This window comes from Anguilla anguilla, chromosome 2 (genome assembly GCF_013347855.1).
Source record: "Anguilla anguilla isolate fAngAng1 chromosome 2, fAngAng1.pri, whole genome shotgun sequence".
Lineage (NCBI taxonomy): Eukaryota > Metazoa > Chordata > Actinopteri > Anguilliformes > Anguillidae > Anguilla > Anguilla anguilla.
In genome coordinates, this window is record NC_049202.1 from 22,046,994 (window position 1) to 22,070,440 (window position 23,447).

At 47.8% G+C, this 23,447-nt stretch overlaps 1 protein-coding gene across 4 annotated transcripts in view; it reads left to right on the forward strand.

The window, feature by feature from the left end:
- Positions 1-16,334, forward strand: part of vti1a (vesicle transport through interaction with t-SNAREs 1A) — a 190,297-nt gene extending 173,963 nt beyond the window's left edge. For 2 of the 4 annotated variants that reach the window (XM_035404572.1, XM_035404573.1), the window contains one exon: positions 16,185-16,334. In XM_035404572.1, the coding sequence (XP_035260463.1) occupies positions 16,185-16,278 (94 nt within the window). In that variant the 3' untranslated portion in view covers positions 16,279-16,334. The remainder of the gene's footprint in view (positions 1-16,184) is intronic. The other 2 variants (XM_035404574.1, XM_035404576.1) reach the window with 1 other exon arrangement.
- Positions 16,335-23,447: the final 7,113 nt, after the last annotated feature.

Sequence of the window (23,447 nt, forward strand, 5' to 3'; positions counted from 1 at the left end):
TTGTAAAATCTTATTCTCCTTAATCTTTTGGTTAATTTTGCTGCTGATTACGCCATCAGAAAGGTTCCAGACTGGATCATTTGTCCCTGTTCCGTTCTATTAAATGAAGTTGCTTATGCGCAACTACATTTTGACTGGTCCAGTTTTTTTTACGCAGCTAGTCTCTCCCTTAAGAGAAAAGTAGCCCAAATAAGGAAATTCTTTATTAAATTAGAGAATCCTGGCTGTTTTGAGCACCTTCTTTCCCCTTCATGAGCAGACAGGCTGATGCTTGTATCATTTCCCTCTCCATCTCATACCGTTCCTTTGATTCCAGGACACTGAATCCTGCATTTGACTGAAAGTCTTGTACACTTCTGAAGAATTTGAAAGATATACTAAGATAACAGGATGCAGAGTAAATTCAGTGTACGTATTTATTCAAATATTTATGGGTTTTTTTTTTAAGAGCAAATAAAGACAGAATGAGTCACATTTAATGAAAGGTCCTAGACATAAACAAACGTGTCGTCCGCAGATCTCCATGAGGAAGTCTTCGGTCGATCTCGTGCTTGATTTTGTTTTTTAACCGCATGAAGTTTTTTTTTATTTTCCGCGGTGTCTGTGTGGCGACAGCAGGTCAGCAGCTAGCGAAACAAAACAGACGCTTGTCGTAAATTTGCGACGGTTCTGAAAAACGTTAAGCCTCTTCTGTGGATGACATTCCCTAAGAATGTTTGAGGTCATGTGACCGGCTGGTCCGAGTCAGTGCGTCTGCAGAAGAGGAACGTCTCTGTCGCCCCCGCGCTGATGAAATAACCGCCGAACGCTGTGTGTCACATGAACAGCAGTAGGCGCAGTCCTTACTGATGTTTCTTTTTCTTTCTTTTTTTTTTTAACTTCGCTGACACTGCTATGAGAAACAACTGCATAGTTTCAGCTGTTTTTTTTTTTTCCCCCTCTTTCTTTTTTTCTCTTCGCGGGTTCGTTAGTCCCTTGGCCTGAACGCATCCCCGTTCTCATCGCCGCCACGCTCAAACTCCGTCAGCCGGTGTCTCTTTAGCAGTAAAATGCGGATTTTCTTCCCCTCATTAACTGCACTCAGAGAGCCGCGTGCCAAAGCGCTGAACACGAAACAAAGCATTTGATTTTACTTCGGGGTTTAAAAAATATATATAAATAAATACACCGCTAAAAGATGACAGTGGGTTTCAGTGTTTCGGTCCATGAGACCGAAACAGGAAATGCAATGCCACAGGACTGCCTGGCACGCACCGTGACTCACGCACCGTGACTCACGCACCGGACAAACTTGGCCCCTTTCACTAGCAGCCAGCAAATGGCCGACACAGTTTGGTGAATTATGAGCCCTAATGAGATTTCAATCCTGAACAAACAATAAAAATTTATGTGCATCATAGTTTTCGGGTCCCGCGGATCCGTGGGTAGAGTTACGCCCTTTCAGCAACCCTGTAATACAATACGCAGCTGGCGCTCGGAAGGAATGCGCAGGGCTTTGTGTCGGAAATCTTAGCAGGGAATCGAAATTGTGAGAAAGTAATTTATTTAAGATATAAACAGCGCACAGGGCGCTACTAATATTTCGCGAGTCGCTGACTAAATCTCAGACTCGACGCCCCCCCTCTGTCTCTGACGCTTCTTTTCGGAGCTAGGATTTTCGCGTCGCCAAATTCAGACCCGTACGCCTGCCGTATATTATTTTTATTTTTCCGGTCTAGTGAAAACAAGGCGCTTTAATCATCTTTTTTGTGCGGAGCGTCGTTTGACGTTTTTAGTTGAAAGTGAATCGTTATTTAACGTGGCCTTGGCCCTTTTTTTTCGGAGGTCGGGTTTCTCGCCGTCCGTCTCCGTGTCCCGTATTTATGGAGAGTCTGGCTCGCGAGGACACCCTCGGCGTTGCGCTGTTCCCCCGCCGGCCGGGTGCAGATTTAGACGGGACCCATAAACAGCATTGTGCAGAAGCCATTCGCATGCGGGGTGTAGGGTTACGGGTACGCCGGGGCGACGGAGGCGCGTTTTAAACGGTACGGCTCGCGCGTCCCAGAGCGCGCGCGGTTCACGTTATCCGCCGTGTCCCATTCTCAGCGTGGGGATCTCTGCCGGGGAAGACATTTCATCCGTTCGCGCGAAGTCTGGCTGACACCGAAGGCAGGGTTGTTCGGAAAAGGCCGGGACATGGTCGGATTTGGAGCACGGTGTCCTTAGATAAAACCTGGCATGGATCTGTATCGGAATGATTAGTCCTTATATAAAACCAGGCCCGGATCTGGACCGGGATCATTTGTCCTTCGATAAGAGCATTCCTGGATCTGGATTAGAATGACTTTTCCTTAGATAAGACCATGTCTGGATCTTGTTTGGAGCATTTTGTTTGGTTTAATGTACCCCTTCAAAGAGGAACAGTACTGTGTTGTAGATGGTTCAGTGTATAAATCAGAAGCTTGTTCCCATGTCAAGCACTACACTGTGAATGGGACCAGTTATCGATCGTGCACAGAGAGTGCAAGATAATGCACTACAAGTAGAGTACACCTCAGTGTGTCACGTTTCACCACAGAGTGTACTACATTACACTGCCGGTAGTGTGCTCTGGGGTGTTGCGCAGATGGATTGTGCTGCAGATAGTGTGCTTTAGTAGAGCAGAGAGAATAATACCTTTTGCTACTGATAGAGAGTGCACTACAGAGAGGGTAATTGGGGTGGCAGGTATGCCACCCGCCAAGTTACGGCTTGGTGAGGCATGCCCTACACCTATACAGCACCGAGAGTTTGGCATTTCTCAGGGTTTCCTGTAGAAGTAACCACAATGAGCACAAACTCCCAGCCGTTAAGAACATTAACTTTTGTACCTTCTGACCTTCAGATACAACCTCACATGTTCACACAATGAGGCCCCAAACTTGGGTTATTTTGTGTTTTCTCCTTCTTTCTCCTGCTGATTTCATCATCACAAATGCTCCAGTCCCACAATCGGTAATTCTCCCCATTGGACATTTAGCTACATCTGCCGATAACAACAGCTGATCAAAGTACTCTGATGAAAGTAGCCAATTTCAGGATACTCGGATGCACAGGCAAAATGGACAAATAAGGAAGTGAACATGTGATCCTATTTCATCAAAAAAAACGTTTTTAAAACTTTGTGTTCACCTTCTTTGTTTTATGTGGAAGTTAGCTTGCTTGGTAACTAATAATTGCCAAATTAAAAGTAGTGCTTTTACGGCTGCGTAATTGTTGGAGGGAACTAATTTATATTTCTGAAATGCATTATCTATCCTTTCACATCCAAACCCCACATAAAATTGTTTCATGACTCAAACAGCTACACAAGTTAGGCCCCAAAACATCGGACTGCTATCCCAGACTTCGCCCAGTCAGGGGCTTGTTCTGAGCGGCTGCACCTGGGTACTGTTGGAGTCCTTTAGTTACGTGCAGCGATCAAAATGCTCAAGCATACTGGCAAGATAAATGACGGTCAATTTGACCGTTCATGGCCTTTTAAGTAAGTGCTTATAACTTTATTTCTTTATGCAGTATTGATATTTAAAGTATATCAGAATGTTCAATACGTATGTTTAGGAAAAGTCACAAAAGGGAACCATATGGATCATTATGGCAGTTTTACTGATTTTTAAGTTAAACTAGCTCTATTCCAAAGCAGTGCTACCTGTTGTTTCACGTGAAGATGTGACACATAAAGTTTGAATGACCACATTCTCTTCAGATGGTAAAATGAAAAAACGCAGGGCCAAGTTATGTTAAATAATTTAGGAAACATTGGGTAGCTTTGTTTGGAATAGAGCTTGTTTAATTTGTGTGAGCAAAGATATGGTTTGTTGTAACCTCATTTTGATATCAATACTTTTAACAGCAGGTCTGGATTTTGCAGATTTTAATTAATGACTTACAGACAGTGCTTTGTGTGTGTGTGAAACTTTCCATTTTTGTATGTTGAAAAATGTTTTTGTTGAGATGGAGTTTGCTACAGGTGGAGTGCACTGCAGATAGTGTACTACAGCTTGCTACTGATCGAGTGCACTACAAAGAGTGTAATAGTTTGCTACTGACTGACTGCACTACAAAGAGTGTAATACAAACTTTTGCAGATAGAGTGCACTACTGTACGTTTCAGATAGTGTGATACAGTGGGCCTGCAGTTGCACATTCAAAAGGACAGGACGGGCACAGGTGGAATCACAGTGATTTATATGGAGGCCCAATATTAATTTCCTCCCTCTAGAAAGAGAAGGCGGAAAGAGGGGATAGTGGAGTGGGTAGGGAGAGAGAAAGAGAGAAAGAGCAAGGAAATGGAGAGAGAGAGAGAGAAGGAAAAGGAAAAGAAATAAGAGAGAGGTAGAGATTGAGGGACAGCATGAGGGAGCGAGGGGGGAGAAAAGGGGAGGGGAGCTCCAGAACTGGCAGGCTGCCAGCGAAGGGAGTGATCTGTGTGTATACAAAAATAAGAGAAATATGAAGAAGCCACCCATACATCACACAGAGCAGGAGACTGCAGCTGCGCTGATGTGCTTCAGGCTAAAGTTCTGAAAAAAAAAACCCTGAAAGTGCTGAAAACAAGGTGTTTCTCTCTCTCTCTCTCTCTCTCTCTCTCTCTTTCACACACACACACACACACACACTCTTTCTCTCACTTGCTCTTTCTCTCACACACACACACCCTCTCTCTTGCTTGCTCTGTCTCTCTCTCATCCCCTCTCTCTCCCCTCTCTTGCTCTCTCTCCCCCCCCCTTGCTTGCTCTCTCTCTCTCACTCTCACTCTCCCTCTCCCTCGTCCTCTCTCTCTCTCTCCCCTCCAACACCTTTTCCACAGGAAGGTCCCAGTCCCAGCTCGGCCTGCTAGTCGGATTGTTAGCTGCCAGATAAAAAATGCATGAACTTGTAGAGCTCGGAGCTGCTCTGCTGCCCGCCTCGCGCGTCTGCGCCAGGGCGAGGGCGCGTCTGCGCGAGGGCGAGGGCGCGGGCGCGGCTCTCTGACACGCGCGGGTAGCCGGCGCGCCGCCCGTCCCGGCCGCTCCCTCCGTCTTAACGTCGCGAGCGCGCCGTCGCGAGCGCGTGTGCGACCGTCTGCGTGTTCGTTCGCGCGCTCGCCGGCGCTTCGGGGACGCGCGGGGGGCCACACCTGTCTCCGGGCCGCGCCGCGCGGCTCTCCGGGCTCCTCCGTTAGGCCCCGACCGGCGCTTAGCGCCCCCTTCACAAGCGGTCCGTCTGCGGAAGAGAGCCGAAGCGCTGTTAGCGCGCGCGAAGCCTGGCCAGGACGCGCTTTGCCCCGCCGCTCTGCTCTTTCACCTCAGGTTACCTGACACCACGGTCCCCCCGAGCTGCCGGCACGCCGAACGATGGCGAACTTCGGTTTACGCGTTCTGAACAATAACCCGGAAAGGCAGGGGAGGAAGGAGGAGTCCGAGCCGTTAGCGTCCGGCGGCGGGGCGGTAATCTGCGCCCGTCGGGGCGCGTTCGTTCTGCTGCGAACACGCGTGCTTTCAGTCAGAGAAAAACTCAGGTTTCCTCACGAACGGTGGGGGTGGTGTGCTTAAACTTGGCCAAAGTCCTGTTTCTTTTTGCGATTCAATAAATCTGTTCAGGTTAGAGGTATCATCTCCATGTCTATTTGAAACCCAGTAACCTCGGTGGACCGTTTTGTTCCAGTGTTGTTGTTTTTTTTTATGTTTAATGAATTTTGGAAGTGTCTGTATCTGTTTCTGATACAGCAGGGATGCTGTCTGGCTTCAGATGGAAGTAAATTTGAGGGAGTTGTACATGATGACATTCACTTCACAGTTAAGAGGCTCAGGCGTTTTGCCATTGTGATTGAAATGCACAGGCCAGCGCTCTGGTACCTGTATGAGGGGGTTTCAGTTGGTTTGGCAGTGTATTGGGGTGTGTTGGTATAGCGGAGTTGTTTTTTATAATCCTGGGGTGTGTTGGTATGGCAGTGTTTGTGTTTATAATCCTGGGGTGTGTTGGTATGGCAGTGTGGTTGTTTATAATCCTGGGGTGTGTTGGTATGGCAGTGTTTGTGTTTATAATCCTGGGGTGTGTTGGTATAGCAGTGAGGTTGTTAATAATCCTGGGGTGTGTTGGTATGGCAGTGTTTGTGTTTATAATCCTGGGGTGTGTTGGTTTAGCAGTGAGGTTGTTAATAATCCTGGGGTGTGTTGGTATGGCAGTGTGGTTGTTTATAATCCTGGGGTGTGTTGGTATAGCAGTGAGGTTGTTAATAATCCTGGGGTGTGTTGGTATGGCAGTGTGGTTGTTTATAATCCTGGGGTGTGTTGGTATGGCAGTGAGGTTGTTAATAATCCTAGGGTGTGTTGGTATGGCAGTGTGGTTGTTTATAATCCTGGGGTGTGTTGGTATAGCAGTGAGGTTGTTAATAATCCTGGGGTGTGTTGTATGGCAGTGTTTGTGTTTATAATCCTGGGGTGTGTTGGTATAGCAGTGAGGTTGTTAATAATCCTGGGGTGTGTTGGTATGGGGGTGTAGTGGTTTGGAACACTGGGGAGTGTTGGTATGGCAGTGTGGTCATTTGGAGCAGTAGGGTCCATTGCTCTCTTATGGCGGTGTGGTGGTTTGTAATGCTGGGGTGTGTTGGTATGGCAGTATTATGGGATGTGTTGGTATGGCAGTGTGGTCATTTGGAGCAGTAGGGTCTGTTGCTCTCTTATGCCGGTGTGGTCTGGTTTGTAATGCTGGGGTGTGTTGGTATGGCAGTATTATGGGATATGTTGGTATGGCAGTATTATGGGATGTGTTGGTATGGCAGTGTGGTCATTTGGAGCAGTAGGGTCCATTGCTCTCTTATGGTGGTGTGGTGGTTTGTAATGCTGGGGTGTGTTGGTATGGCAGTATTATGGGATGTGTTGGCATGGCAGTGTGGTCATTTGGAGCAGTAGGGTCCATTGCTCTCTTATGGTGGTGTGGTGGTTTGTAATGCTGGGGTGTGTTGGTATGGCAGTATTATGGGATGTGTTGGTATGGCAGTGTGGTCATTTGGAGCAGTAGGGTCTGTTGCTCTCTTATGCCGGTGTGGTCTGGTTTGTAATGCTGGGGTGTGTTGGTATGGCAGTATTATGGGATATGTTGGTATGGCAGTATTATGGGATATGTTGGTATGGCAGTGTGGTCATTTGGAGCAGTAGGGTCTGTTGCTCTCTTATGGCGGTGTGGTGGTTTGTAATGCTGGGGTGTGTTGGTATGGCAGTATTATGGGATATGTTGGTAGGGCAGTGTGGTCATTTGGAACAGAAGGGTCCATTGCTCTCTTATGGCGGTGTGGTGGTTTGTAATGCTGGGGTGTGTTGGTATGGCAGTATTATGGGATGTGTTGGCATGGCAGTGTGGTCATTTGGAGCAGTAGGGTCCATTGCTCTCTTATGGTGGTGTGGTGGTTTGTAATGCTGGGGTGTGTTGGTATGGCAGTATTATGGGATGTGTTGGCATGGCAGTGTGGTCATTTGGAGCAGTAGGGTCCATTGCTCTCTTATGGTGGTGTGGTCTGGTTTGTAATGCTGGGGTGTGTTGGTATGGCAGTATTATGGGATGTGTTGGCATGGCAGTGTGGTCATTTGGAGCAGTAGGGTCCATTACTCTCTTATGCCGGTGTGGTCTGGTTTGTAATGCTGGGGTGTGTTGGTATGGCAGTATTATGGGATATGTTGGTATGGCAGTATTATGGGATATGTTGGTATGGCAGTGTGGTCATTTGGAGCAGTAGGGTCTGTTGCTCTCTTATGGCGGTGTGGTGGTTTGTAATGCTGGGGTGTGTTGGTATGGCAGTATTATGGGATATGTTGGTAGGGCAGTGTGGTCATTTGGAACAGAAGGGTCCATTGCTCTCTTATGGCGGTGTGGTGGTTTGTAATGCTGGGGTGTGTTGGTATGGCAGTATTATGGGATGTGTTGGCATGGCAGTGTGGTCATTTGGAGCAGTAGGGTCCATTGCTCTCTTATGGTGGTGTGGTGGTTTGTAATGCTGGGGTGTGTTGGTATGGCAGTATTATGGGATGTGTTGGCATGGCAGTGTGGTCATTTGGAGCAGTAGGGTCTGTTGCTCTCTTATGGCGGTGTGGTGGTTTGTAATGCTGGGGTGTGTTGGTATGGCAGTATTATGGGATATGTTGGTAGGGCAGTGTGGTCATTTGGAACAGAAGGGTCCATTGCTCTCTTATGGCGGTGTGGTGGTTTGTAATGCTGGGGTGTGTTGGTATGGCAGTATTATGGGATGTGTTGGCATGGCAGTGTGGTCATTTGGAGCAGTAGGGTCCATTGCTCTCTTATGGTGGTGTGGTGGTTTGTAATGCTGGGGTGTGTTGGTATGGCAGTATTATGGGATGTGTTGGCATGGCAGTGTGGTCATTTGGAGCAGTAGGGTCCATTGCTCTCTTATGGTGGTGTGGTGGTTTGTAATGCTGGGGTGTGTTGGTATGGCAGTATTATGGGATGTGTTGGCATGGCAGTGTGGTCATTTGGAGCAGTAGGGTCCATTGCTCTCTTATGGTGGTGTGGTCTGGTTTGTAATGCTGGGGTGTGTTGGTATGGCAGTATTATGGGATGTGTTGGCATGGCAGTGTGGTCATTTGGAGCAGTAGGGTCCATTACTCTCTTATGCCGGTGTGGTCTGGTTTGTAATGCTGGGGTGTGTTGGTATGGCAGTATTATGGGATATGTTGGTATGGCAGTATTATGGGATATGTTGGTATGGCAGTGTGGTCATTTGGAGCAGTAGGGTCTGTTGCTCTCTTATGGCAGTGTGGTGGTTTGTAATGCTGGGGTGTGTTGGTATGGCAGTATTATGGGATATGTTGGTAGGGCAGTGTGGTCATTTGGAACAGAAGGGTCCATTGCTCTCTTATGGCGGTGTGGTGGTTTGTAATGCTGGGGTGTGTTGGTATGGCAGTATTATGGGATGTGTTGGCATGGCAGTGTGGTCATTTGGAGCAGTAGGGTCCATTGCTCTCTTATGGTGGTGTGGTGGTTTGTAATGCTGGGGTGTGTTGGTATGGCAGTATTATGGGATGTGTTGGCATGGCAGTGTGGTCATTTGGAGCAGTAGGGTCCATTGCTCTCTTATGGTGGTGTGGTCTGGTTTGTAATGCTGGGGTGTGTTGGTATGGCAGTATTATGGGATGTGTTGGCATGGCAGTGTGGTCATTTGGAGCAGTAGGGTCCATTGCTCTCTTATGGTGGTGTGGTGGTTTGTAATGCTGGGGTGTGTTGGTATGGCAGTATTATGGGATGTGTTGGCATGGCAGTGTGGTCATTTGGAGCAGTAGGGTCCATTACTCTCTTATGGCGGTGTGGTCTGGTTTTTAATGCTGGGGTGCAGTACGACTTTGGTGCGGCAGCGGGTGGCGTCTGCAGCCTTCGCGGCCACGGAAACGCACTCTCTCATTTATGAGCAACACGCCACTGCGAGCCTGGAACCTAAAATCTCTCTCTCTCCTCTCTCTCTCTCTCTCTCTCTCTCTCTCTCCCTCTCTCTCTTCTACAAGGCTACTGGCAACTCAAAGGCAAGTTTGAAAACCGGGGGAAAATCCCAAAGCCGGGCGTTTAGAACGCTCCACGCCCCCAGCCTTAACTGCGTTCACGGAGTTGGGAGGGGGGGGGAAGTCCATCTTTTTCTTAAAATTTTTATCTGGGATTGAGAACTCAGTGGGTTTAGCCTGCTGGCTCAATGTAATTGATGGTGTTTGATTTGACTCGTGTTTTGTTCCGTTTTGAAACCCGTAGATGGAACACGGCAGCGGCGCGCCTCCCTGTTTTGTCATCCTCCGCGTCGTCGTCGTCGCCGCGGAAGGAGGGCGGGGAAAACGGGCGGCCTGACGAGCGCCTGCGCTTCGGAAATGGGGGGGGGGGGGGGGAGAAATAAAAAAATGGATTCTGGACAGTGTTAGGATTACAAGCGGGAAGGAGCGGTCCGCCCTCGCTATCGCAGACTGACCCCCCCGTACCCCCGCACCACCCCACCACCCCACCCCACCCCGACTTTGAGTTGAAGGGGGCTGCAGGTTGTCAGGCGGTGGGTTTGTGAATACATTGATCACCCTGCTCTGTACCCGTGAGCGCTGTTCCCATGGTCTTTAAATAACCTCAGCGGCTCAGACTGCAGCGCATTGATATTCCTTTTACTGGCCTTGTGGAGAAACAAAAAAAAAAAAAAAAAAGATACATTTCGGTCCAACATTTGATTTTCTAAAGCGGTCCTGTTGTGATTTCTGTACGCGTGTGTACGGAAAGTGTGTTGCGTATTTGTGGGTGCGTATTTGTCTCTTTCTTGTAGTTTCTGTGATTGACTGTGTGTGTGTGTGTGTAGGTTTTTGTGTGTGTTTGTGTACTCTGATTGATGCTGTGTGTGTTTGTTTTTGCATGTGTGTCTATGTGTATATGTGTTTGTGTACTCTGACTGATGCTGTGTGTGTGTCCATGTTTGGAGGTGTGTGTGTGTGTATGTGTGTGTGTGTCCACATGTTTGGAGGTGTGTGTGTGTTTGTGCTGTGTGTGTGTGTGTGTGTGTGTGTGTGTGTCCACATGTTTGGAGGTGTGTATGCATGTGTGTGTGTGTGTGTGTGTGTCCACATGTTTGGAGGTGTGTGTGTGTGTCCACATGTTTGGAGGTGTGTGTGTGTGTGTGTGTGTGTGTGTGTGTCCACATGTTTGGAGGTGTGTGTGTGTGTGTATGTGTGTGTGTGTCCACATGTTTGGAGGTGTGTGTATGTGTGTGTGTGTGTGTGTGTGTGTGTGTGTGTGTGTGTGTCCACATGTTTGGAGGTGTGTGTATGTGTGTGTGTGTGTGTGTGTGTGTGTGTCCACATGTTTGGAGGTGTGTGTGTGTGTGTGCTCTGAGCCCTGAAGATGAAGGGTTGGGCTTTGAGTTTTGCACGTTGTGGAGGTGTATCCCTGCTCTCATTAGAGCGCGTAATAAGGGGTGCTGGAAAACTGCTGGAAAAAAAAAGAAAGATTTTAAATTTTAATAACACTGGTATGATTTTGTAAATCTTTCCTGACAGAAAAGTCCTCATTATTTTTATCTGTCTCTGAGGAATTTCTTTTCCACCACCTCCCCTGTTAAACGGACTTTTTTGGATTTCTGTTTTTTTTTCCCCCGTTCCTTTCTTTTATCAGTCGTCTTCTGGGTTCATCGCCTGCTTCTCCTCCAGCCGGGGCCTGTTTCATGTGTCGGGGCCTTGTTTCCGCGTCGCGCTGGTTTCCGGGAGCTTCTAATGGCGTGGGAGATTTTCTCAATTAGCTCCGCGTCACAGGAAGTTCCTGCGCGAGGGGTTTTCAGGTCCCGCCTCGCTTTTCCGCCGCGGTCCGGTCGCCCCGGCCGTGCGCCGCGGTCGGTCCGCTCGCCCGGGGTCGGTCCGCTCGCCCGGGGTCGGTCCGCTCGCCCGGGGTGGCAGCGCCGCGGCGGGCCGCTCGGCGGGAGCACTCGACGTGGTCGTATCCGCCTCCGGGGAGGGGCGCGGTCCTTATTCTGAAAAATGAGCCCGAGCGGGTGATCGGAGGATCTCGGGCGTCGGTCGTGGCGGCTCTGTCCTGGGATCAGACCGGCCAATCCCCCAGCGTCTCGGTGGGAAGCGCTGATGTCGCCGCGAGAGCTGGTGCGCCTAAAATGGCGCGCAGGGAGATCTGCGCTGGGTTCCTGGAGTGCTCCTCTCATTGTGGACTGCGCTCGTGTGCGCAGGGAGATCTGCGCTGGGTTCCTGGAGTGCTCCTCTCATTGTGGACTGCGCTCGTGTGCGCAGGGAGATCTGCGCTGGGTTCCTGGAGTGCTCCTCTCATTGTGGACTGCGCTCGTGCTCGCAGGGAGATCTGCGCTGGGTTCCTGGAGTGCTCCTCTCATTGTGGACTGCGCTCGTGTGCGCAGGGTCTGTTTGCGTATATGTACGTGTTCCTTCTCTCCTGGGAAGAGTGCAAACTTTTCTTTATAGCGCTCTTTTGCTTTTAACGTGGCGTCTGGGCCCGGCGCAGCTCTTTGTCCCCATACAGAGCCCAGCGCATCAACGCTTCTCAGACATTTCTGTTTGTGTGTTTAGTTTTTATTTTATTTTACGCTTTTCCTTCTGCTAATCTTGTACCTCTTCTTTATTGATTCTGAACTGGCTCTGAAATAGGAGTCCCTCAGTTTCCTCCTCTCTCTCTTTTTTTTTTTTTTTTTTTTTTTTTTTGTAAGTTTAAGTGCACTGACAGCGGACAGGAAGTGACAGCGTATAAATAATGAAGCATCGCCAGGCCCCCGACAACCACAGAGAGAGAGCCGCCATTAATAATGACCGTCTGATTATCCCGGCTCTCTCTTTAATAAACATGACGGGAGGGCGGGAAGCTCGGCCAATGAGGGCCGCGCGGCTGACGCGGCTCTGCCGCGGCCGTCTGAAATGGGCGGGGGGCGGGGGGGTGGGTAAGGAATGAGGGGGCTATCGGGGCCGGGGGGTTAATTCCACCGGCTGTCAGAGGCCAGGGCTTACACTCTTAAAGTGTCACAGATACCATTTTTTAAATAGATTTAAACATTGCTCCGGTGAATATCACTCCATTTTAATCCCTTTTGGATTAGCATTAGGGCTGCCTTGGGGCTTTCTCCTCCCACCTACCAAATGAATGTCAGAGCAGCTGTACCAAAGGCATATTAATCTACATTACTGTAGGCAGGCAGAGTCACGGACAGCCCTGTCTGAATACATGCATTCGCTTACGCTCCTGACCCACGCTTCCTCCGCCATTTGCATCAGACTTTGGTGTTAAATTCATTTGTTCCATGTATACTTTCTTAATTGTGTTTTTACTGCAGCTGCATCTGCTGTTGTTATTGTTTGTAGCATTATTATTGTTATTATTATTATTATTATTATTAGTAGTAGTAGTAGTAGTGGTAGTAGTAGTTGTAGTGTTGTTGTTGCTGTTTTTGTTAGTAGTAGTACTTGTTGTTAATGGTTATAGTTGTATTTTTTGTATGCAGGGGGACTGTGTGTGTGTGTGTGTGTGTGTGTGTTCATTGAATCGGTGGGCAATAAAGTGGCAGGTCAGAACAAAGAGGCCGAAACGGTCCACATCAAACGGCGCGGCCTCTGGGTCCGTCTGGCGGGGCGACCGTTGAGCGCGTAAATAGGAGCAGCGTTCGTGTCCTCTTCATCAGAACCGCCCCATCTTTCGAGGGACCAAAGCTGCTCCTCAGCGCAGAATTCTGCTTTGCGTCGTGACTTATTCTTCACCTCAGGTGCAGGCTGCTGTTTGACGGAAAGCTACGTGCGGTTTTTTGTTTTGGTTGGACGCTTCAAGCGCGTTCCCCGAAGAATGAGCGATGAGTGATGTAGTCTGTAAGCCAGGCAGCGTAGCGCGCACTTGCGCACTTGCGTTCCTGGTGGTGCCTAATGCGGGCAGCGGAGCTCGTACGGTCCCCCAACCTGTTTCAGTCGATCCAGTCAGTAGTCTCAGTCAGGCGTGTCCAATCGGGCCTCACAGTGGTGCAACCCTGCCGGTTGGTACTGTCAATTCTTATCGCCAAATGGTGCTTCTCTGTTGCATTCCACGTTGCACAGACTTTCCGATGGTGCTCTCTAACGAAGCCGTCCAGTGCTACTTCCTAAGGGGACCACCCAAGAAGGCTCGCCGGTTGTTCCGCGCCAATTGCAATTTTCAATGATATAGCCCAATGATACTGCCCAACAAACCTGTCAAATGGTATACCTCAGTGGTACTGCCTAACAAGTCTATCCAATGATACAGTCCAAAGGTACTCCCCAGCAAGACAGTCCAATGATATAGCCCAATGATACTGCCCAACAAACCTGTCAAATGGTATACCTCAGTGGCACTGCCTAACAAGTCTATCCAATGATACAGTCCAAAGGTGCTCCCCAGCAAGACAGTCCAATGATATAGCCCAATGATACTGCCCAACAAACCTGTCCAATGGTATACCTCAGTGGTACTGCCTAATAAGTCTATCCAATGATACAGTCCAAAGGTACTCCTCAGCAAGACAGTCCAATGATATAGCCCAATGATACTGCCCAACAAACCTGTCCAATGGTATACCTCAGTGGTACTACCTAATAAGTCTATCCAATGATACAGTCCAAAGGTACTCCCCAGCAAGACAGTCCAATGATATAGCCCAATGATACTGCCCAACAAACCTGTCCAATGGTATACCTCAGTGGTACTGCCTAATAAGTCTATCCAATGATACAGTCCAAAGGAACTCCCCAGCAAGACTGTCCAGTTATACAGCCCAAAAGTACTGCCTAACAAGACTGTCCAGTGATACAGCCCAAAAGTACTGCCTAACAAGACTGTCCAATGATACAGCCTGAAAAGTACTGCCCAAAAAGACATTGCAATTATGTTGTTCAATAAAACTGTCCAATAATACAGCTCAGTGGTTCTGCCCAAAAAAGACTTTCTAATGATACAGTCAAATGGTACCGCCCAACAGAACTGTCCAACAGTTATGTCCAAATATACCACCCAGTGTCACTGTATCCCCCTTTGGGCATTTGTTTGTGGTGGAAACGCTGCTCTTTCTACTGAGTGCTGTGTGAAGAATGTAGGCCTCAGTTCCTGAATTTTCCTACATTTCATGCAACAGCTGTGACTTCAGCTCATAATGAAACTGACAACAGGCACAGTGTGCAATAAGCAATGCAAGTTCCTCCTTGCATAGATGTCTTATTCTAAGTTGGGGAAAATGCATAGCAGTTAGACTGAATCCAACAAAAAGTGCCTTTCCTCCTTCTGCGAACGCAAAGACGTAAATCACCCTCGTATCCCAATTGCCATTCCCCCCAACAACCTCTCCAGCCCTCCCCTCCCCTGCCCTCCCCTCCCCTCCCTCCCTCCCTGGCCTGGGTACCAGCATGACCCCCAGCACTGATCCGTCTTGGCATCTCTGCTGGGCATTTGCGGGTAAATAATCGTTCTGAATTATGCATGATAATTAAAGAGCCAAGGGGCTAAACATGTGCACATTAATTCCCTCCGTCCCAACACCGCTGCAAATTACCCCAGCACCGCAGCCCCTGTTTAGAGAAGCCCCACAGAAACTTCAGCTCGAAAGTGCTGCTCCTTCTCCCATGCCCCCGTCTCCTGCCCCACCCCCGGCCCCACCCTTGCTACCATACCCACCCCTGCCACCAAATTGAACTCCAGATTTTCTTCCCTTCTTGTTTTTTATTATTATTGTTATTATTAGTAATAGTAGTAGTATTATCACTGTTATTATCATCGTTCCTGCTTTCTTCGGTGGCTTTTAAAAAAGCAAAGCGCATGCTGTTTAGATGGCGGTAAGCGAGCGTGGGTGGGTGTGCGCGTGCGTGAGCGTGGCGGGCAGCGGGGGTTGGCGGCGCGGGACACGGGGCGCGGGGCTGGGACACGGGGTAGGGTCCAGTGTGCAAGTGATGAATGGCCATCACTGAGCCCATTCATCTCCTGCTTACAACACTGGACACTGGCCCCATTTTTCCAAGGCATGTCAGCAAATGTGATAATTTTGTCATTTGTCAGAGGAGACAGAGGGGGGGGGGCGAGGGGGGCGTCGCTAGAGAGTTATGGCCAGATTTCGTACTTTTTCTTCTTGTTTTTCATCCTATCTGCAATTTTTTTCCCCCTAACTTCTTTTTTATTTATTTACTTATTTTCAAAGATCTCTTTGTTGCTGTAGTTTATTAAGGTGACTGCGGGAACATTTAGAACAGTTTGGGGGGAAAGAAAAGCAGAGCTTCCGCGGTTTATTTATGGAGAATTCCGCCAGTAATTTACTGACCTTATTACCGCTAGTAGCTGCATGAGCCGCGTTTTCCAGATTACAATAAAAAAAAAGTTTTAAAATCAACGTTTAGCATTTGCGTCTGTGCTTGTGCGCGCTCACAATTGTGTGTGTGTTTGTGTGTGTGTATGTGTGCGATATAGAGAAAGTTTGTGTGCATGTGTTAAAATGAATGGAAGTACCTGTGTGTTATATGCTTTACTGTGATTTTGATTGGTATATGACTCTTATTGCAAACATATGTCACATACGACATTGAAACGACTGTGTAGACTTTGATATGTGTTGTTTGAGCTGTGACTTAGCATTTCTCTCTCTCTCCCTCTCTCTCTCTCTCTCTCTCTGCCTCTCTCTCTCTCTTTCACACTGTCTCTCTCTCTCTCTCTCTGTCCCCCTGTAGGATCATCCAGAACCGCGTCCTCATCTTCGTCCTGGGAGCCATCATCCTCCTCACCATCATCCTGGCTATTTATTTCAACCTGAGAGGACGCTGAAGAATCCCTCCAACACAACCCCCCCCCCCCGCTCCCCCGCCTCCTTCACACACACACACCACTTCTCCCCCCCCTGCCCCTCTGCCCCCCCCCCCCCCCCCCCCCCCCCCCCCATACCCGCGTGATTAATAGTGACAGAAGAGTTTGGTCTGGAGTAATTAGGACAAATTGGACACATGAATCATCTTTCATGCCGTGACAAAGGCGGTCTCCGCTGGACCCCCGCGCTCGGATTTCGGACGCTCCCGCGCTCTCTGTCAGTCCCGCTGTCATCATTGTCACTCCGGCCTCTTTGCATGGGACCTCCGTTCCCCGTAGAAACGCGTCTGATCGGTGCGTTTGACCTGGTGGGAGTGGCCGGTGGAGAGGCCGTGCAGGTAGCTCCCACCACGTTTTGCATGTAGCGATAGAGACAAGTCTTAGTCTCTTGGGGTAGCCTTTCTGTGATTGGAGCTGCTTTTGAAAAGATAGACAGTTGGACTTGTCTGGAATGCATTTAAGGGATATTTCAGACAATGTTGACCATCAGGGATGTGGGCAACCTAGACATTAAGACTTGCATTGACTAGCAGTTAACAAATAAACACACCAAATGCACTGAGGTACCATGGTCAGATGTAAAGTAGTATCAGCGATGGCCTCGCTCATCACAGTTATACCGGCACAATGGGGCTCTGGTCAGTATCCTAAAGAGAGGTTTTCAATACATTTATTTCCTCGTCACAAAATATGTATTTTATGGAACAATACGTAGTGCTTTATATTTCCTAATCGCGTCTGTTTGAAAATGTAAGCTAACATGATCAGTCTCGGTTTTCCTAATAACGCACAATATCTGTAGCGGAGCAAGCAAAACTTTGTTTTGGAAGAAACGTTTGTTTTTATTTCGCGGATGGTCAGTAGAAGTACAGCAACGAGATGAGCGCAGAGAACGAGGCGAGCGCGCGCGTGTGCGGTGGTCCGGCTGAACGCAGTGTGCGTTCAGGAAGAGTTCAGCCCCCCATCGCAGTGGGCCCAGCTCACGGTGAGACGCCCCTGGGTTCATTAGGGGCCTTTAAAAGGTGTTTTATTGTCCTTGTAAAAGGAAAAGTGGCGGCCCCGTGGCGCTGTCCTTTAGTGCGCGTGTGATATATCTCCCCCCCGTAAAGGCGCTGCCCCCCTACTTTCCGAGGAGTCGCGTCCTGTCCTCATAGAAATCCAAAATACGGGTGATCTCAACGCGGGTCACATGAGCTGATTTACACCTCTTCCCAAGATCATCGTGTGTGGTAGTTATAGTATCAAATCATGTCGTCTTAAAATTTGAAACAAACGAAAAAATTTGTTCGCAATTCGTCGTAACCGTTCGCGCGGCGACACCGTTCATCGCTAGGATTCTGTCTGCGTCTTGGCTTGTCCGCGTTCGGTTCGCGCACTTTTTGTTTCACGCTCGTGACGTTTGCGGGCGCCGCCGGGGCGGTGGGGGGTGGGGGACGGTCGCGGGACGCGTCGGCGGCGGCGAGGGCCATTTGGTATTCCGTTTCAGGGCCCGGCAGATCGTCTTATTTTGGAAGCGACGCGGTGGGGGGCGTCCTCTGCCGCGGACGCGCGGCTCCTGGCTTCAAAGCCTCAAATTAATGGCCAACAAAATTGCGCGGCTCTGTCCGTCCCATGTGGGGCTAACCCGTCGAGAGTTATCATTAAGCCCAGGAATAATAAAATAAGAAGGAGGAGGAAAAATCCTGCCAGTTTGACAAACCTCATCAGATAATGACCATTGCAAGCAGCAGAGAGTGTTTGTATTTATGTGTGTGTGAGTGTGGACCTGTGTATTTGGGAGTGTGTGTGTGTGTGTGTGTGTGTGCGCACATGCGCATGTGCGAATGTGTGAGCGCTCTTGCCTGTGCGTGTGCTTGTATGTGTGAGCACCCTTGCCTGTCTGTGTGTGCGCATGTGTATGTGTGAGCACCCTCGCCTGTGTGTGTGCGTGTGTGTGTGTGTGTGTGTGCGCGCGCGTGCTGTACTTCTTTCTCCTGTCAGATGGTTTCAGTTTTTCAGACCCAAGGAAAGCGGCGTGGCTGCTGCTGTATTTGAAGTTGTAATGGTGTCAAAAAGTCACGGCTGACTGACAGCCGTCATTCCCAGAGGAGCTCATTAAATCATAAAAACTTGACAAGGAAATAATTGAGCATCGCCGACAACTTGGCGCCCGTTTAGATGTTTTTATTTTCTTTCATTATTAGCGCCGGCTATTATGTTCATTAAGAAATTGCATTAAACAACTGTTAGGGGGGGCTAATGATTTGTTTATATCCTCTTTTTATTATTTAAACATTAGCCGCGTCGTGCCGCTCCTCGCCTGCCTCGCTATCATCTGCTGGGTTTTTTTTTCCCTCTCTCTCTCTCTCCGAGCCGCGGGTGCCTTTGGAATATGAAATAGATTATTCATTACCCTCCTCTTTGCCAGTGATTTGGTTTCATGTAGTGTCTTCCATGGAGAAAGATGAAAACTTGTCAAAAATAGGTTATATCTTATTCCAAGGGGCAACAATCGCGGCAGGTACAGACACACTTTAATATTTAATTAAGTCTGATGTTAACCCCCATAAGTGACTTTAGCTGTGAGTAACATGCACGCTCTGGAGAGGAAGTTATTAGGCTTCGTTTGCAGCCCAGACCACAGTCATTTCGCTTAATCCGGCACAATGGACGGCCTTTGTCTTTCAGTCTGAGCGGTTATCAAAAATGTGATCTGAAGAACAACGTTTGTTCTCGCTCATATCGATAGTGCAGTTTATTTCGTGCTGTAAATGCGGTCGTCATGTAGTTATTCTTTATTCCACACGTGGTGGGGGAAAACTTAAGTATCTAAAAAAAAAAATGTTTCGTTCTTTCTTTGGTTGTTCATGGCAAAACCAGGTAATGCGGTCTGCCAGTCAGGTTTTTTTTTGTTTGTTTGTTTGTTTGTTTGTTTGTTTGTTCCCGGTAAACATGTGAAATGACGATGTGAGGTTGTTGTAACATTTACGCTCGGTGCTGACCGTGTTCTGCTCACGCCCCCCCAACGCGTGTGAGGTTAGCGCGAGACGTTCTCCGCTGATTCAGAGACTATCCTTCCCGAAAGAAACGGCCGCTCCGTCGGGCGACGCGTTCCTCTCGCGCGTCTGCCGCGCGTTTTAATAGACGGCGATGTGGCGGACTCCTGCGTTTGAGGGCGTCTTCAGAAGCGACGGTAAACGGATAAACAGCTAACAGTGGGATCTCGATGGGAGGCCCGCATTTCATCTACGAGCAAGACGCCCGCAGACTCCCTACCCTACAGGCGAGGCGCGTGTCCAGTGGAAAATTCACTGTGACGTTTGACAACACCGATGAGTTTGTCTCTCCCTCTCTCTCTCTCTCTCTCTCTCTCTCTCTCTCTCTCCCTCTCTCTCTCTCTCTCTCTCTCTCTCTCTCTCTCCCTCTCTCTCTCTCTCTCTATCTCTCTCTCTCTCTCTCTATCTCTCTCTCCCCCTCTCTCTCTCTCTCTCTCTCTCCCTCTCTCCCTCTCTCTCTCTCTCCCTCTCTCCCTCTCTCTCTCTCTCTCTCTCTCCCTCTCTCTCTCACTCACTCTCTCCCTGCATTTTGTGGCAGTAGTCAGTTGGGGTCGAGTTTATCGTAAAGCAGGATCGCATTCTAAAATTCATCTTGGAAGTTCAGAGATTTTTTCCAAAAAGGACTAACACAATTACCCGTTCTGTACTGAATACATAATTCTGTGGCCATCTGAAATGTCTGTTTGCTTGTTCTTTTCTGTGTGTGTAAATACTGCTTAATTAAAGTGATTGGAGAAGAATGACCTCATGGTACAGCGCTGTTGTAACAAGCTCCTTGTAATTGAGCTGTTGTGTTTATATCGGTCAGTCGTTTTGGATGCATTGAATTTACCCTTTTATCTTGTAGGTGATCTCTCTTTACCCCTTTGCTGTTGTTTTGTCTTTTGTTTTTTTAATAGTGAGCTGTATAAATGTGTGGAATGCTTATGACCTGTCACAATGTTATTAAAAACCAGTGTTGAATCTTGTTGACGGATGCTTTTTGTTGCGGTTGTGGTTTATTGCGTGTTTCGTTTGTTTCGCGGCAGCCGTTCTGCCCGTCTTTCGCCGTATGCCGTTTCTCCGCAGGGGGCAATCGCAGCACGCCGTTTCTGCGTTTAGTTTACCTACCGTACCTTGCCGCGCAAAGCCACAGGTGGACGGGCCAGGAGCTTCAACTTTCTGGGCTACTGCGCGCACCTTTGCTCCGTGTAACTGATAGTAGGGGAGGGCCGACGTGAAGAGGATGAATCCTGTGTATGCCCCAGATCGTCTGCCTCAAACGTGATGACGACCACAGTTACATCATCCGCGTCCCACAGTGCACATGTTCACCGATGCAGGAATTGTGTATCACAGTGCAAATAGAGAAGTTTTCACACCTATGTGTCTGTGGAAATATGTATGTATGTATGCATGCAAACACACACACACACACACACATTCACACAGTCAGGTCTAGAATAATATAAATAAAATCAACCATAAATCTGTTAAATCTGCAATAAAATTAATTAAAAGTTAATCACTTGTCTTAATGAAAACATTGTTTCACTGGAGCCCTGTTGCTAAAATCACAGTTTTCGAGGGCTGAGAACAGCTGGTTTCCACCCTCCCTTTACCTAGGAGTCAGGTGTGAAGGCAGTCTGGCCAATCAGTAGCACTAATTTTTCAGTTAATTATGTGGGAGAAATGAAAACCCGGGCCGGATTTGGAAGGGCCTGATCTGACTGTCCATGCACGGGTGCACAAGGGCCATTCTATTTCAGAATTTTGTGCCAACCTCTGGTTAATTATTTAATTAGCTCAGTCATATCTCGATCTGGAATTTGTATAAGCACCAGCTACAGCCACAGACTGCAAATGTATCTCAAAGATTTTACTGTGCTCGAGTGCACTAGTGTAGTTTATGGAGCCATCGGAAAACTAAAACTAAGGTAATTGGTTGGAACAAAAGCCAGTATGCTGACTAGCCCTCCAGGACCGGGGTTGTGCACCCCTGTACTGTGATGTAAAAATGAAGTCACATGCTTGTGAGATCCCTTTGTCATCCATCACCATGGCAAAAGCCAAAGAACTCTGAAACCAGAAGAGACAGATGGTTGTCGACTTACATCAGGTAATGGGTACAACAATAAAAAAATGCATAAAAGGTTCAGCATACCACTAGGCACTATTAGGGCAATAATAGTTTCAAACATCTGGAACAGTTGCAAAATTTCCAGGAAACGGATGAAACTGCATATTTTCCTCACACGCAGTGAAGAAGATGGTGAGAGAAGCAATGAAGACCCAAGGATCACAGCTCAATAACTGCAGTTATGTTGGGGTTCACCAAGTTTCCAAATTAACCATAAAACAGCACCTCTGTATCAGGTTTCTTGCCAGGGTTGCATGAAGAAAGCCCTTACCGAGTGCAATCAACATAGTCAAGCATCTGGACTTTGCCTAATGCCATTGGAACTGTGACTGGAAATGTGTATTATTGTCTGAATTGAACTTTATGATCATGTACAAAAAGCACCTCATACTAACCATCAAATATGGCAGTGCCAGTGGTCCATGGGCTCTTGTTTAGGTCACTGGCATAATGAATGGCCCCAAGTACCAGGATATGTTAGCCAAAACCCTGGTTGTCCGTACCGAGAGACTTGAAGGTAAGTGCACCTTCCAACAAGACCATGGCCCTAAACATACCCAAAAATCAGCAGAGAAATGGTTCTGTGTCCATCTCATTCTCTGGATTAAAACCCAATTGAAATTGTAAGCCTGTTGAAGAGGGCAGCCCATAAGCATAAAACTAACGCTATCAATGATCTTGAAAGTTTTTGCATTGAGGATTGGTTGGAAATCCCTTGAAATTGTGTTCTCTAAACTTTTCAAAGCAAAGTTCAAGATTTATTATTATTCAAGATGACAATACAGAAACACATTAAATATCATTTTTCAATTGTGAACATATTTACAATATAGGCTTTTTTCAGCATATATCTATCACTTATTTTGTGTGAGAATTATGAGAGAGTAAGAGGGTTTGCAAGAGAAATTCCGCGTTAAATTTCAGGTGTCAGTGCATTATCCCTCATCTCCATTGGGGCGGATGTAGCGTTCAGGTACAGGGGAAAGTGGGGGTGTAGTCTTGAGGCCCTAAGAAGGCAGCAATGTCTGTGGAAGCGGTGGTTAGGAGGCTCTGAATGTGTTGTGTTCCTGCCTCTCACCCAATGCACACTGGAATAGGCCCCAGTACCTCCGGCGACCCTGCCCAGGGTAAGCGGGTATTGATAATGGATGGATGGTTGGATGTGTTGTGGCCGCACACCACACGCCAGCTTGGGAGCCCTGTTTCATTTAGGATCGCACGCTGCCCTACAGGCTGGAGCAAATCTGTCCACAGGCTTTCCTGGGCCGTTACCCAGGGTCCCCGACTACAAGGGGACCCAGAACATATTGGGAGAAAATGTATTAATATTACTTAAAGAGTTTTTCATGTACAGTAAGCGAGGCACTTTAACATAGTTGACACATAAAATCAATTAAGAGGTAAGCAGCCGTCTACCTGCTGTGTCTATGTGTTTCTGTGTTTGAGTGTCATATCGCTTGTATAAGCCGTGTCTATAAATAGACCCAGTTTATGTTTGTAAACAAAAGAGGAAGTGTACAACCCTGGGGCAAAAAGTGAATCACCTTGATAGGCCATCACAATGTGGCGGACTTCATCAACGCTTGAACGAAAGTACTTCAGCTTGTGTTTATTGTGCTTTCATTTCACTTTCCTCCCTGCAAAGTTTTACAAAACATAGCTAGCATTAGTAGTCTTATTACGACTTTTTTTGTCACTGTTTTTGTTGTGAGCTAGTCTGTATAGCTGTATTTACATTATAAATGAGTGCAAGCTAACCATTGAGAACTGTCAATGTCTGATCAGTGGCAAGCTGATAACTGAATTTATAAGTTAAACTCAATAATAGATTTGACTAATAGGATGCTACACAATAACAAAGATGGAGCAGCTGACAATGAAAACTGTTATTCATAAGAGTGTAACTTTATTCTTTTATGAATGATAACATTTGGCCAGATAAGCTAGGAGTCTAGGTAGCCTGCCAAGGCTACTTT